Consider the following 11,709-nt stretch of genomic DNA (forward strand, 5'->3'; position numbering starts at 1 on the left):
AAAAAACCCCTTTTGGCTTGAAAAGAGCCAAGTGGACTGAAATACCGCTCGTAACGACATTTTTTATTTACCAACACTGAAATTTAAAATTCAAATTTTTATACTTATTGCTGTTTATTTTATTAAAATTAAATCATTAAAATCATTAATAAGGGAATACAATTAGTAGAGTACAAACTTAAGCAGCTGAGAGGGGGGCTAAATACAAAACAGTAAAAACATGTCTGCGAAGTGATGAAAACTAGTTGGTAAATCTTAGAGACCTATAACTCATATGTCCTTCATAGAAACACATAATGAAAGGGATCGGAACGGATGCGGAATCGGGTTAGGTTGCAACTACTTCCGGTCTATCGTGCCACTCAAACATGGTCCAGCTTCAGGGCATCCACCGAAGTGCCTTCCGCCTCCGCCTTCTGTGCATAAAAGCCGTCGTAGGTGTTTGTCTGCTTCTGGAGCTTGTTGAGCTGCTCGTAGGCCGCCTCCTGGATCTTCCGCAGTTCCGCCTCCGCCTTGCGCTTGGCCTCGTTCTCCTCGATCTGGTAGGCCAGCAGCTCGGCGGTGGCCGCAGCCCGTTCCGCTGCCGGATCCTGGTACTGCTCGAAGTTCTTCGGCTGCTGCCGCTTCACCGTGGTGCTGGTCTCGGCCTTGGGACCCGCTGGGTCCTTGGGCTTGCCCGGCGGACGCGGCGGCTTGTCGTGCACCTTCATGTGCGTCTTGAGCACCTGCTCCTGGCGGAAGTGCTTGCCGCACACCTTGCACTCGTACGGCTTTTCGCCGGTGTGAATGTACTCGTGGTGGCGCAGATACTGCTTCTTGGCGAACCTCTTGGGGCAGAAGCGGCAGCAGAAGTCCTTCACCTTCTGGTGCACCACCTTGTAGTGGAGCTTCATGTTGCTGACGTGGTTGAAGCCCTTGCCGCAGTCCGGGCAGATGTGTTGGCCCTCCTTCTTGGTGAAGTTTACCTGCGGCGACCACGAGGGTAGGTTTACCGATGGAATCGGGTTGGCCACCGTTCCTGCCAGCTGGGCGATGTCCACCCGCTCGACGCGGCCTCGCAGATGCGGACTGGGCTTGGCAATCGTAGAGGAGCCACTGGCTCCGTCGGGATTGGCCCCCTGCGTCTTAGGCAGGTCGCGTTTCTCGTGCGTCTTCAAATGCTTGGTGAGGCCCTTCTCGAAGAGGAACACCTTTCCGCAGATCTTGCACTCGCAGCACTTCTCCCCGGTGTGACTCCGCTCATGGATCTTGCAGGCGTGCGACTTGCCAAAGGTCTTTCCGCAGTACTGGCAGGCGAAGTCCTTGCGCTTCTCGTGCACCACCTTTACGTGGTTGGCCAGAGCCTGTTTGTTGTGGGAGGCGTGGTCGCACTGCCGGCACTCGTACTTCTTCTCCTTGGTGTGGGTCAGGATGTGCTTGTTCCACTCCTGCCGCGTCGTCTTGCCCACTCCGCAGTACGGGCACACGTGGTTCTTGATGCCCGCGTGCCGCAGGAGATGGTCGCGCAGCACACTGTTGATCGGGAAACGCTTGCCGCAGATCTCGCAGGCGAAGGGTAGCTCCTCGCCGGTGTGCTTGTACATGTGCTTCTTGAGGGCGGTGGGGCAGCGGAACACCTTCTCGCACTCCGTGCAGGGGAAGTCCCTCTGCGGGGTGTCCACCTTGTGCACCCGCTTCATGTGGAAACTGAGCAGCACGGGGCGGGCGAAGGACTTGTTGCACCCCTCGTAGGTGCACGGATGCATGGCCGATGTTTCCGTGTGGGCGTGCTCCACATGAACTCGCAGTCCGTTGGCGGTGGTGAAGCCTGCAATGAAGAATAAACACGTTAATACGTTTCCCGAGGGTTTTAAATCTAGATTACCTTTCCGGCAGCTCTCAACGGTGCACTGAAACGGCAGCAGATCATTGTGATGCTTCATGTGCTCCTCGTAGCGGATAGCCTTCTTGAACTTCTGGTGGCAGATGTGGCAATCAATCAGCCGGTGGCGATCCCGCTCATTGGCGGGAATCCTCTTGCGCTTGGCCTTCTCCTTGACGTTGCCGTCGGAGTCCTCCGAGGAGCTGGACTCTTCGGACTCCTCATCCGCCTGCCGGTTGGCGGCTGCCTTCGACTTCGCCTTGGCTTTGGGACCACGGGCAGCCCCGCGACGGCTGCGCTGGGCCAGCGGAATGTCGTCGTCGCTGCTGTTCAGCTGAAAGTCCGCGTCCAGGTCGTTATCGTTGCCGCTCTCGAAGGAGTCGTCCTGCGATTCGTCGGCGAACGGCTGTTCCAGCTGATCCATCTCCACCTCCTCGACCTCCTTCTCGACGGTCTCGAGCATCTTAAAGACATCCTCCTCGTTCTCGATGATCTCGATCTTGGAGTTGAGCAGCGGATCAAAGTGCACGTTGTCCTCCTCCTCGCCGGGCATGTCCGCCACGGGGGCACCGGTGTCCAGGACATCGAAGCTGGTTTGGCAGGCGAATGCGTTGCTGGCCACCAGGTCCTGGAACTTCTGCACGGAGTCGACGCACTGCTTCTGAAAGTCGTGCAGCTCGTTCAGCTTGGAGAAGCAGAGGGTGCACAGGTTCTTGGGGAAGCCGTCCGCCTGCTCCACGGACAAGGAGGTGCACACGCACAGCTTTTTGGCCAGGCCGGGCACCCGGAACAGATCGTAGGCCGCCGCGTCGTCCAGCGTGGACAGGCAGGTGCGGCACACCGTGTGGATGGAGTACTGGCTCCCCTCGTTCATGTTGGACGCTCAATTCGACGCTGGGCGATCCCGAAATCCCAAAATCCCGAAAACTGCAGCAATCCGAAATGTTCTCCGCCGAGAAAAAAATCCAATACAACACACATTTGTGTGTACTCGCCTGTGCGTGTGTGTGCGTCTGTGTGCACGCTCGTCAGCAACTCGGTTATCGATTGCCCGCCAGTAGCGAGTGGTCTCGCTGCCAAACTGCGCAGCTCTAGCACTCGCCCACCCACACTCCAGCGTTTTGTTTTGTTTTTCTCACGCACACATGGGCGCAGAGGAGGGGTGTACAGGAGGGGTCGCAATAATAGCAAATTATTTTGTTTTCCTCTTTGTGGTTAACTTTGGACGTTTAATTTGAGCAGTTACATATTCATAGATAAAAAATTATAGTATAGCTGTATAAAATAAATAAATACTAAAATATAAAAATATATTTATACAAATTTTAAAGTTTTAGGATCTTTTTTATAAGGGGATGGATATTCAAAAGAATTCTCGACTTCTTATTTATATTAATTTTGAAAGTAGTTTCAGCTATTACGGGTTTTGAAAAAAAAAGAAAATTTAATTTTTGAGTTCTTAATTTTCAATTTCTACATAATTATTTATTCCTATAAAAAGTTAACTTGTTTTTTTTTTGTTTCTATGGAAAGTTTCTATGGCAGCCGCTGCCAAAACAGTAGTCCAATTTTTATCAATCCCAAAACGTGGCGCTGAAATTAAAGTATTTTAAAATGGAGCAACCAGGCGAAGATATCATAAAAGTTCTTGAAGGCGAGGCTAAGATGTTGCGTACTGAACTAGCATTACAAAATGCCGGAGTCGAAAATAGTAGGCTCAAACTGGAGGTCTCGAGGCTAGAAGAGATCCTGGAGAAGCAAACTAAGGTCCTGCAGAAGGCCGAGGACAACAGAAAGGAGGCTAAGCTGATGTTCTCAACGCTGTTCGGATTAAATAGTGATCTTGGGACTAACCCAACAGTTAAGTCTCAACCCCAGTTTTAAATAGGTTTTTTTAATTAAATCAGTCGGTTTAGGATGCATCAGATCCATTGAACAGTGAGACACCATCAAAGAGTCCATATGGAGAGGGAAAGAAGGAGTTTTCCCAGTAATACGCCTGCAAAACAGGACACCTTTATATATAAGTCTGATCAATATATTCCATAATTCCATAATTTCCCCCAATACACTAACATTTCACATTGAAGTTTTCGAAATATTTTCGATATTGGCTTTATAAAATGTTTATTCATCTAAATTGAAGACATACATAATATTTGTAAAACTTTGTTCAAAATAATCTGTGTAACTAATAAATCACTTAACTTAAGTTCAACTTAGGGTTTCAAGGGTAATGTTCTTCTGGGCTAAAAAAAGATTTCACATTAATATTAGTAAGAATCACTGGTATTGCCAAGTGCTCGTGAGAGTCCCTCCCACTAAAAGCAAACTCCAATGGCGCTATGTATATTATTTTTAATCCATTACTCTAAGTAAGCACGGGAGACATTATACGGAAAACAAAGTACATATATTGCATGTATGTATAAACGTATGTAAAAATAAGAAGTGTTCATATTGTAATATGTACTCGAGTAATTAAGAGTGTTCGTAAACCTACAATCTGATCCAGCTAGAGAGCAATTTGAGGCATGCCTAAAACTTTCCGGACAGTGACAGCTGCTGAAGAAGTGGATACATATGTCGCTAGTGTATATATGTGTAAAGAGGGGCCGACCCCGGGGCCTAGACATGGTCTATCTTCAGGGCGTCCATGCTGGTGCCCTCGGCCTGGGCCTTCTGCGCGTAGTAGCCATCGTACGAGGTGGTGGCCTTCATAATCTCCTGCTGCTGCTGCAGCTTCGTCAGCTGCTCGCAGGCCGCCGCCGCGATCTTCTGCCGCTCGATGTCCGCCTTCCGCTTGGCCTCGTTCTCCTCCAGCTGGTGCGCCAGCAGCTCGGCTGTGGCCGCCGCCCGCTCCACCGCCGGATCCTGGTACTGGTCGAAGTTCCGCGGCTCGGCATCCGGCTCCAGCTTGCGGAACGTGATCTGGGTGGGCGCACTGCGCTCGGGCACGTGCCTCCTGTTGGGCTTCTCGTGCGTCTTGATGTGCTTCTTGAGCGCCGTCTCCTGGCGGAAGTGCTTGCCGCACAGCTTGCACTCGAAGGGCTTCTCCCCGGTGTGGATCCACTCGTGGTGGCGCAGAATCTGCGCCTTGGAGAATCTCTTGGGGCAGAACCGACAGGCGAAGTCCTTGACCTTTTCGTGGATGATCTTGTAGTGGAGTTTCATGTTTCCAATGTTGTTAAAGCCACGTCCGCAGCCGGGACAGATGTGCTGTCCCTCTTTCTTGGTGAAGTTCACCTGCGGCGACCACGAGGGCACGGAGACGGAAGGTATGGGATTCACTGCGGTGCCGGCCAATTGGGAGATGTCCACCCGTTGGACGCGTCGTGAGTTCTTCGGCTTGGGAGGCACTGCAGCGGGCCCGCCGCCGCACGCCTTAAGCATGTCCTCATTGGGCATCTGATTGGGGTCCATCGGAACCAAACCATCGGCCTGCATTTGCATGGGCATCTGGCCCGGCATCTGCCCAGGCATCTGACCGGGCATCTGGCCGGGCATGGGAATGTTGAGCTGCTGGCGAAGGGGCTCCGCCGGCGGCAGATCCCGTTTCTCGTGTGTCTTCAAATGCTTGGTGAGGCTCTTCTCGCAAAGGAAAATCTTGCCGCAGATCTTGCACTCGCAGCACTTCTCTCCGGTGTGGCTCCTCTCGTGTACCTTGCAGGCGTGGCTCTTGCCGAAGGTCTTGCCGCAGTACTGGCAGGCGAAGTCCTTGCGCTTCTCGTGCACCACCTTGACGTGATTGGACAGAGCCTGTTTGTTGTGCGAGGCGTGGTCGCACTGCCGGCACTTAAACTTCTTCTCCTTGGTGTGTGTAAGAATGTGGGCGTTCCACTCCTGTCGCGTCGTCTTGCCCACTCCGCAGTAGGGGCACACGTGGTTCTTGATGCCCGCATGTCGCATTAGGTGATCCCTTAAAGCACTGTTGATCACAAACCGCTTGCCGCAGATGTTGCATGGGTACGGCAGCTCCTCACCCGTGTGCTTGTACATGTGCTTCTTCAGCGCCGTGGGGCAGCGGAAGACAGTGTCGCATTCCGGACAGGGGAAGTCGCGCAGCGGGGCCGCCGCCTTGGTAATGCCGTGGACCTTCTTCATGTGGAAGGTCAGTAGGCGGACGCGCGGGAAGGTCTTGCCGCAGCCCTCGGCGATGCAGGCATGTACCTCGGACAGCTCCGTGTGGGCGTGGTCGATGTGGATGCGCAGCCCGTTGGCGGTGGTGAAACCTAAAAATATGAAAGGATGAACACCCGCTCTTGAGAAGTTATACACCTGTACTATACCTTTCTTGCAGGTCTCCACCTTGCACTGGAAGGGCAGCAGGTCGTTGTGGTACTTCATGTGCTCCTCGTAGCGGATGGCCTTCTTGAACTTCTGGTGGCAGATGTGGCAGTCGATGATGCGGTGCAAGTGGCGCTCCTCGATTGGGATGCGCTTCCTCTTCGGTTTGTCTCCGCGCGAATTGCCGTCCTCGGAGTCATCCGACTCGGACGAAGAGCCGCTTATTTCCTCCTCGTCCGGTGGCGGCGGCTTTATCTTCTTGGGTCGTCCCCTGGGCTTCGGTTTGGGTTTGTTTTGGCTGGCCGAGCTGGATCCTGGTCCGGTAGCTGGTCCCCGCATGCGCTGGGCCAGCGGAATGTCATCATCGCTGCTGTTCGGCTCGAAGTCCAGGTCGTGGTCGTTGTCGTTGCCGCTCTCGATGGAGGATTCTTCGTCGAACATCTTGATGGAGACGTTGGCCTTGTCATCCTCCTCCACCTTGGTTCCGTTCTCCACCTCCTCGGCCTCCTTGTCGACGTGCTCCAGCATCTTGAAGACATCCTCCTCGTTCTCGATCAGCTCCATCTTGTGGTTCAGCAGGGGATCATAGTTGACGTGGTCCTCTTCCTCGCCCTGGTAGTCCTGCACGGCAACATTGGGATCCAGGACGTCGAAGTTGCTCTGGCAGGTGAAGACATTGCTGGCCACCAGGTCCTGGAACTTTTGCACTGAGTCGACGCACTGCCTCTGAAAGTCGTGCAGCTCGTTCAGCTTGGTGTAGCACAGGGTGCACAGGTTCTTCGGGAAGCCGTCGTTCTGCTCCACGGACAGGGATGTGCAGAAGCAGAGCTTCTTGGAGAGTCCTGGCACCAGATACAAATCGTAGGCGGCGTCGTTCTGCAGGTGGTTCAGGCAGATCCTGCACAGGCTGTGGATCGAGTACTGCCTGCCCTCGTTCATCTTGCTTTCACTCGCAATCGGCACTGCGGATCGGGGCGGTTTTCAATTGTTTTTTGCGTCTCTCCCCGGGCAGCAAGCAATAAAATAATATTGACACAGAAAAAATTGTATACTCGTCGACTGGCAATCGGGCGAGTGGGCAATAAGCAGGTACGTCTGCGAGCGAGCTACTCGCCGGAGTGGCTACTCGTTGTGCAGTCCAGGGCTGCAAAATGGCTACGTATTGGATTAACCCTCGATGGGCCTTCACGACTCTCCAAATAAAAATTCTTATAAGGTTTTTTGTACTGATTAATCAGAAACAGAGTTTGAGAATGATTCTATGTAGCAGCTTGTTATATACAAAAATATTTTACCATCACTACGGAAGAAAGTGGAAAGACACCAAAAATACGAGCTATGACACTTTTATTATTAAGTTGACATTAGTTGCGCAGTTCATCGAATATATGGTGCTACAAAAAAGGTTTCTTAATATTCATTTAGTTTTTAATTTAATTAAATGTAAGTTAAAGCTTAAAATTATTAGATATCTGGTACCAAGGAAAACAATATTACTATTAAACATTATACAAATATTTTTATGTAGATATTGTATTTTATTTTACAATAAACGAATAAATAAAAAAAAGCAAATAATAAACTTTATAAAAATTATTTGTTAATTACTTGGCTCTTTTTTTATAAAAACTTGTTGGTTGATTTTGCACCCTCCGCACCGAAATGGGTTAAGAACAACGCGGTACGGTCACACTGGCAGGCACACTGCAACAAATTTGTTTTGAAGCTCAGTTTGGAATCTCCCCGAGAATTGGGAGTAATGGGCACCAGGGAGCTCCAGTACTCCGTCCACTCGCTGTGTCGCATCTGCCTTATCCACCTGGAGCGGGGTCTTAGCCATGATCTGTTCCTGGTCCCGGATCTGGCCAGGAAACTGGTTTCACTCACCTCTTTGGAGGCGGATCAAAGCGACGGCTTCCCGAAGAAGCTGTGCGCCCAGTGCTTCACCAAGCTGAACGACCTGCATGATTTTCGGGAACTGTGTGCGGGATCTATAAAGCGCTTCAAGGAAATGGTGGCCAGCAACAAAATTATGCCCATGGGGGACTTTGAGCCCGTGGCGGAGGATTCCGAGGCAATGGGCAGGCAAGAGGAGCAGGCCAGCTTTGATCCCCTGCTAAATCACAAGATGGAGCTGATCGAGAACGAAGAGGAAGTCTTCAAGATGCTAAACACTGTGGACAAGGGACCGGAGGAACATGACCAAGATGATGAATCCAGTGAAGAGGAGAACGAGGAGTTGGACAAGAAGCCGGAGGAAGCGTTCTCCAGCGACGATGAACAACCCTTGGCCAGGCGTCGCAGGATCCACAGCGACGAGCGTCGCCTTCAAAGACTTATAACCTGCCCCATCTGCCAGCAGAAGTTTAAGAAGCCGTCAAAGTACGAGGAGCACATGAAGCACCACAATGACCTGCTGCCTTTTCAGTGCGAGGAGGACAGCTGTCGCAAGGGCTTCACCACAGCCGGTGCACTGCGTCTGCACGTGGACTATGCGCACACGAAGAAGGCGGATGAGATCCCCTGCAGCGTGGAAGGCTGTAGATTAGTGTTTCCCCGTCTCCGCCTGCTGACCATCCACCTAAAGAAAGTTCACAACCAGGCGAGGATCAGTGCTCCGCGGGTGGAGCAGCCCTGCGCCGAGTGCGGTGTGGTCTTCCGCTGTCCGGTGGCTCTCAAGAAACACATGTACAAGCACACCGGCGAGGAGCTTCCCTATCCCTGCAACATCTGCGGCAAGGGCTTCCATATCAACAGTGCCCTGAAGAATCATCTTCTCCGGCATGCCGGGATCAAGAACTACGTGTGTCCGTACTGCGGAGTGGGGAAGACCACTCGGCAGGAGTGGAGCAAGCACCTCCTAACCCACACCCAGGAGAAGCAGTTCAAATGCCACATCTGCGATCATGCCACCCACACAAAGCGTGCTCTGGACAGCCACGTGAAGATTGTGCATGAAAAAATCCGGAACTTTGCCTGCCAGTACTGCGGGAAGACCTTTGGGAAATCGCACGCCTGCAAGATTCACGAGATGACGCACACCGGGGAAAAGCGCTGCGAGTGCAAGGTTAGGACTAGGATGGTTCTTTAATATCCTCTTTGTTTAACGTGTCTTTACTTTGCAGGTCTGCGGAAAGAAGTTCCTGTACACGGAAAGCCTTACTAAACACCTGAAAATCCACGAAAAGAGCGTGGAGAGGGCTTTGGAGACATATAGGCAAAGGCAAGGAGATGGAGAGGGCTTAGACTCCCAAGTGGACGCAGATCAGCTGCTAAAGGTGTGCGCTGAATCCGTGGCCACAATTCCAAGGGATCCCCGACGTGTGGAACGAGTAGACCTGGCCCAACTGGCGGGAACCGTAGTGAATCCCATTCCCACAGTTCAGTTGCCGCCCAGCGAAGTTCCAGCCCGCACGAAGTTTGTCCAGAAGGAGGGTATGCACCTGTGTCCCGGCTGCAGCCAGGGATTCAATAACCTGGGCAACATGAAGCGCCACTACAAGAGCGTCCACGAGAAGGTCAAGGACTTTGAGTGCCGCTTTTGCTCACGTCGCTTCGCCAACTCCCAATCCCTGAAGCAACACGAGTGGATACACACTGGCGAAAAGCCGTACGAGTGCAAGGTTTGCGGCACTCATTTCCGCCAGGAAGCGGCGCTCATCCGTCACCAGAAGGTCCATGACGAAAAGCCGCCAAAGCCTCCAAGACCACCAAAGGAAATTAGCGAAAGAGCTCGCCAGAAGGCGATGCAGAAAAGTGAGCGAAGGCGGAAAGTGGAGGAGCTCAGGCTGGAAATAGCTGAGGCCGCCAAGGAGGAGCTCAAGGACTTGGAGAACCAACGGGCACTGGAGAGGCAGCAGAACACCTACGAGCAGTATCAAGCAGCGGCAGCTGGTCAGACTAATACTGAATCCCAGGGGGAATCTTGATCGCTTAAGGTTTCCATAAGGCTTCAAAACTCCCCAAAAAAATGGGAGTCTTTATTGTTGGTTAATATTTAACTAAGACTTAATTGTTACCCTAGTTCTAAGTAAGCAAAAATCTTTTATTTACCTAAATGTCTCCGCCTCACGGGGTAACCTATTTGTAAATAGATCGAATATTTTTAAAACCACTAATAAAGCAATTTTAAATTTAAATTCCCTCGGAAACCCTATCCAGTATCATTAATCAACCTTTTCTATTTTTTCAATTTTTTTGTATTTTTACTTTTACTTGCTTGTTATTTTGATGAGAGAGTGTCTTAATGTCGTCAAATGATTGCAAACAGTCGGATCCGGGGCGCAAATGGCTGCGCACTGGGGTATCCGTCCGTTCATATGATAGATGGAGTGATGGATGGATGATAATGATTAGATTCAAATGATACAAAATGCGATCAAAAAAATCTACAAGTAGATAGCAAAAATTTGGTATACATATAGGTAGAGCGAGAAGTTCCCTAAACAATGGAAAATGCTTGGTGGCAATGGGGCGTCATCTGGTGGGGCCTGTCCCCATACCCATCCCCGCCTGCCGCATAGCGTGGTGGTTCTAAGGAGCCTCCGGCGTCTTCAGATTGTACTTGGCCTTGATGTTGTTCAGCTCCTCCTGCTTCTTGTCCATGTCCACGCGCTTGAAGGCCTTGTTGGACTGGTAGTAGAGCACCACCAGGTAGCGGTTGCACACATTGAAGCCGGATAAATGGTCGCAGGCGTTCTTGGCATCGAAGATGTCCTCGTAGACGACAAAGGCGGTGCCACGCGTTTCCGGAGTGTTGCCCCTGTGAGGGAAACGGAGAGCATTTCTTGAGAGGATTGCGGTGTGGAATACAGACATTTTCTAACTTACACGCGTATCTGTCGGATGGCTCCGAATTTGCCGAAAATGTCGTACATCTCGTCGGAGGTGATTTTGTACGGCAGGTTGCGCACGTACAGCAGCCGATTCACCTCTGGCGGCAGGCGGATCTGCAAAAGAAAAGCGTAAGTTGTCCACCCAATCCATTTAATTTGTGCGTGGAGTTCCACTCCAGGTTTTCTTCTCACATGGTTGCGCTTGTTCATGTCCGGTCGCCTCGGATGTTAAACTGCGACAAGGCGAGAAACTTTCACTCTGCCGTGGAGAAAGCGAGACGCGGCTTTGTCCGACACGGGATGAATGTCCTGAAGCGTGGTCCTTTGTTTAAAATTAATGACTCCTCTGTCTGGCCTCAAACCCAAACAAAATTGACCAGGGTGGCGAATGCGGGCACTCTGAAGTAGCGCAGTGTGGCTGCGTTTTCGTGAGAGCACCTAGAGAAGGACTTGTTGCCAACATATAATATGCGTCTTTAAAAATTTATTTTATTATTTACTATGTATTAAGAAAGATATTTAAAACCATTTGGTAATTAAAATATAAATTATTAATATTTGTTTACTTCAATTGCTTAAAATTAAATATATCCAACGGACATTTTGTGCTTTGTATTATAAAATTAAATGTTATTTATGTGTTTAAAAAAAATGTATACAAACAAATTAAACTTGAAAATAAATATAATTAAAATTTCTTTTACACCCGCAACAGCACGTTGCCAT

The 11,709-nt window shown here is 50.7% G+C and overlaps 5 protein-coding genes across 5 annotated transcripts; 2 read left to right on the forward strand and 3 right to left on the reverse strand.

The window, feature by feature from the left end:
• Positions 1 to 95: 95 nt before the first annotated feature.
• LOC108028366 (zinc finger protein 26) lies at positions 96 to 2,866 on the reverse strand. Its single transcript, XM_017100155.3, has 2 exons — positions 1,865 to 2,866; positions 96 to 1,807 (listed from the first exon to the last, which is right to left on the reverse strand). The coding sequence occupies exons 1-2, from the start codon at positions 2,733 to 2,735 to the stop codon at positions 363 to 365; spliced, it is 2,316 nt and encodes a 771-aa protein (XP_016955644.1). The 5' UTR covers positions 2,736 to 2,866; the 3' UTR covers positions 96 to 362.
• A 547-nt stretch (positions 2,867 to 3,413) lies between these two features.
• LOC108028370 (uncharacterized) lies at positions 3,414 to 4,079 on the forward strand. Its single transcript, XM_017100158.3, has 2 exons — positions 3,414 to 3,721; positions 3,778 to 4,079. The coding sequence occupies exons 1-2, from the start codon at positions 3,476 to 3,478 to the stop codon at positions 3,853 to 3,855; spliced, it is 324 nt and encodes a 107-aa protein (XP_016955647.1). The 5' UTR covers positions 3,414 to 3,475; the 3' UTR covers positions 3,856 to 4,079.
• On the reverse strand, positions 3,946 to 7,231 carry LOC108028365 (zinc finger protein 668). Its single transcript, XM_017100154.3, has 2 exons — positions 6,151 to 7,231; positions 3,946 to 6,093 (listed from the first exon to the last, which is right to left on the reverse strand). Exons 1-2 carry the CDS (start codon positions 7,085 to 7,087, stop codon positions 4,490 to 4,492), a joined length of 2,541 nt encoding a protein of 846 aa, XP_016955643.1. The 5' UTR covers positions 7,088 to 7,231; the 3' UTR covers positions 3,946 to 4,489.
• Positions 7,232 to 7,846: 615 nt separating this feature from the next.
• On the forward strand, positions 7,847 to 10,287 carry LOC127010912 (zinc finger protein 14). Its single transcript, XM_050886701.1, has 2 exons — positions 7,847 to 9,215; positions 9,274 to 10,287. The coding sequence occupies exons 1-2, from the start codon at positions 7,908 to 7,910 to the stop codon at positions 10,075 to 10,077; spliced, it is 2,112 nt and encodes a 703-aa protein (XP_050742658.1). The 5' UTR covers positions 7,847 to 7,907; the 3' UTR covers positions 10,078 to 10,287.
• A 37-nt stretch (positions 10,288 to 10,324) lies between these two features.
• On the reverse strand, positions 10,325 to 11,380 carry LOC108028368 (splicing factor 3B subunit 6). The gene is made up of 3 exons (XM_017100157.3): positions 11,176 to 11,380; positions 10,979 to 11,097; positions 10,325 to 10,910 (listed from the first exon to the last, which is right to left on the reverse strand). Exons 1-3 carry the CDS (start codon positions 11,191 to 11,193, stop codon positions 10,682 to 10,684), a joined length of 366 nt encoding a protein of 121 aa, XP_016955646.1. The 5' UTR covers positions 11,194 to 11,380; the 3' UTR covers positions 10,325 to 10,681.
• Between the last annotated feature and the right edge of the window lie 329 nt (positions 11,381 to 11,709).

Source organism: Drosophila biarmipes, chromosome 3L (genome assembly GCF_025231255.1).
Source record: "Drosophila biarmipes strain raj3 chromosome 3L, RU_DBia_V1.1, whole genome shotgun sequence".
In the NCBI taxonomy this organism is placed as follows: domain Eukaryota; kingdom Metazoa; phylum Arthropoda; class Insecta; order Diptera; family Drosophilidae; genus Drosophila; species Drosophila biarmipes.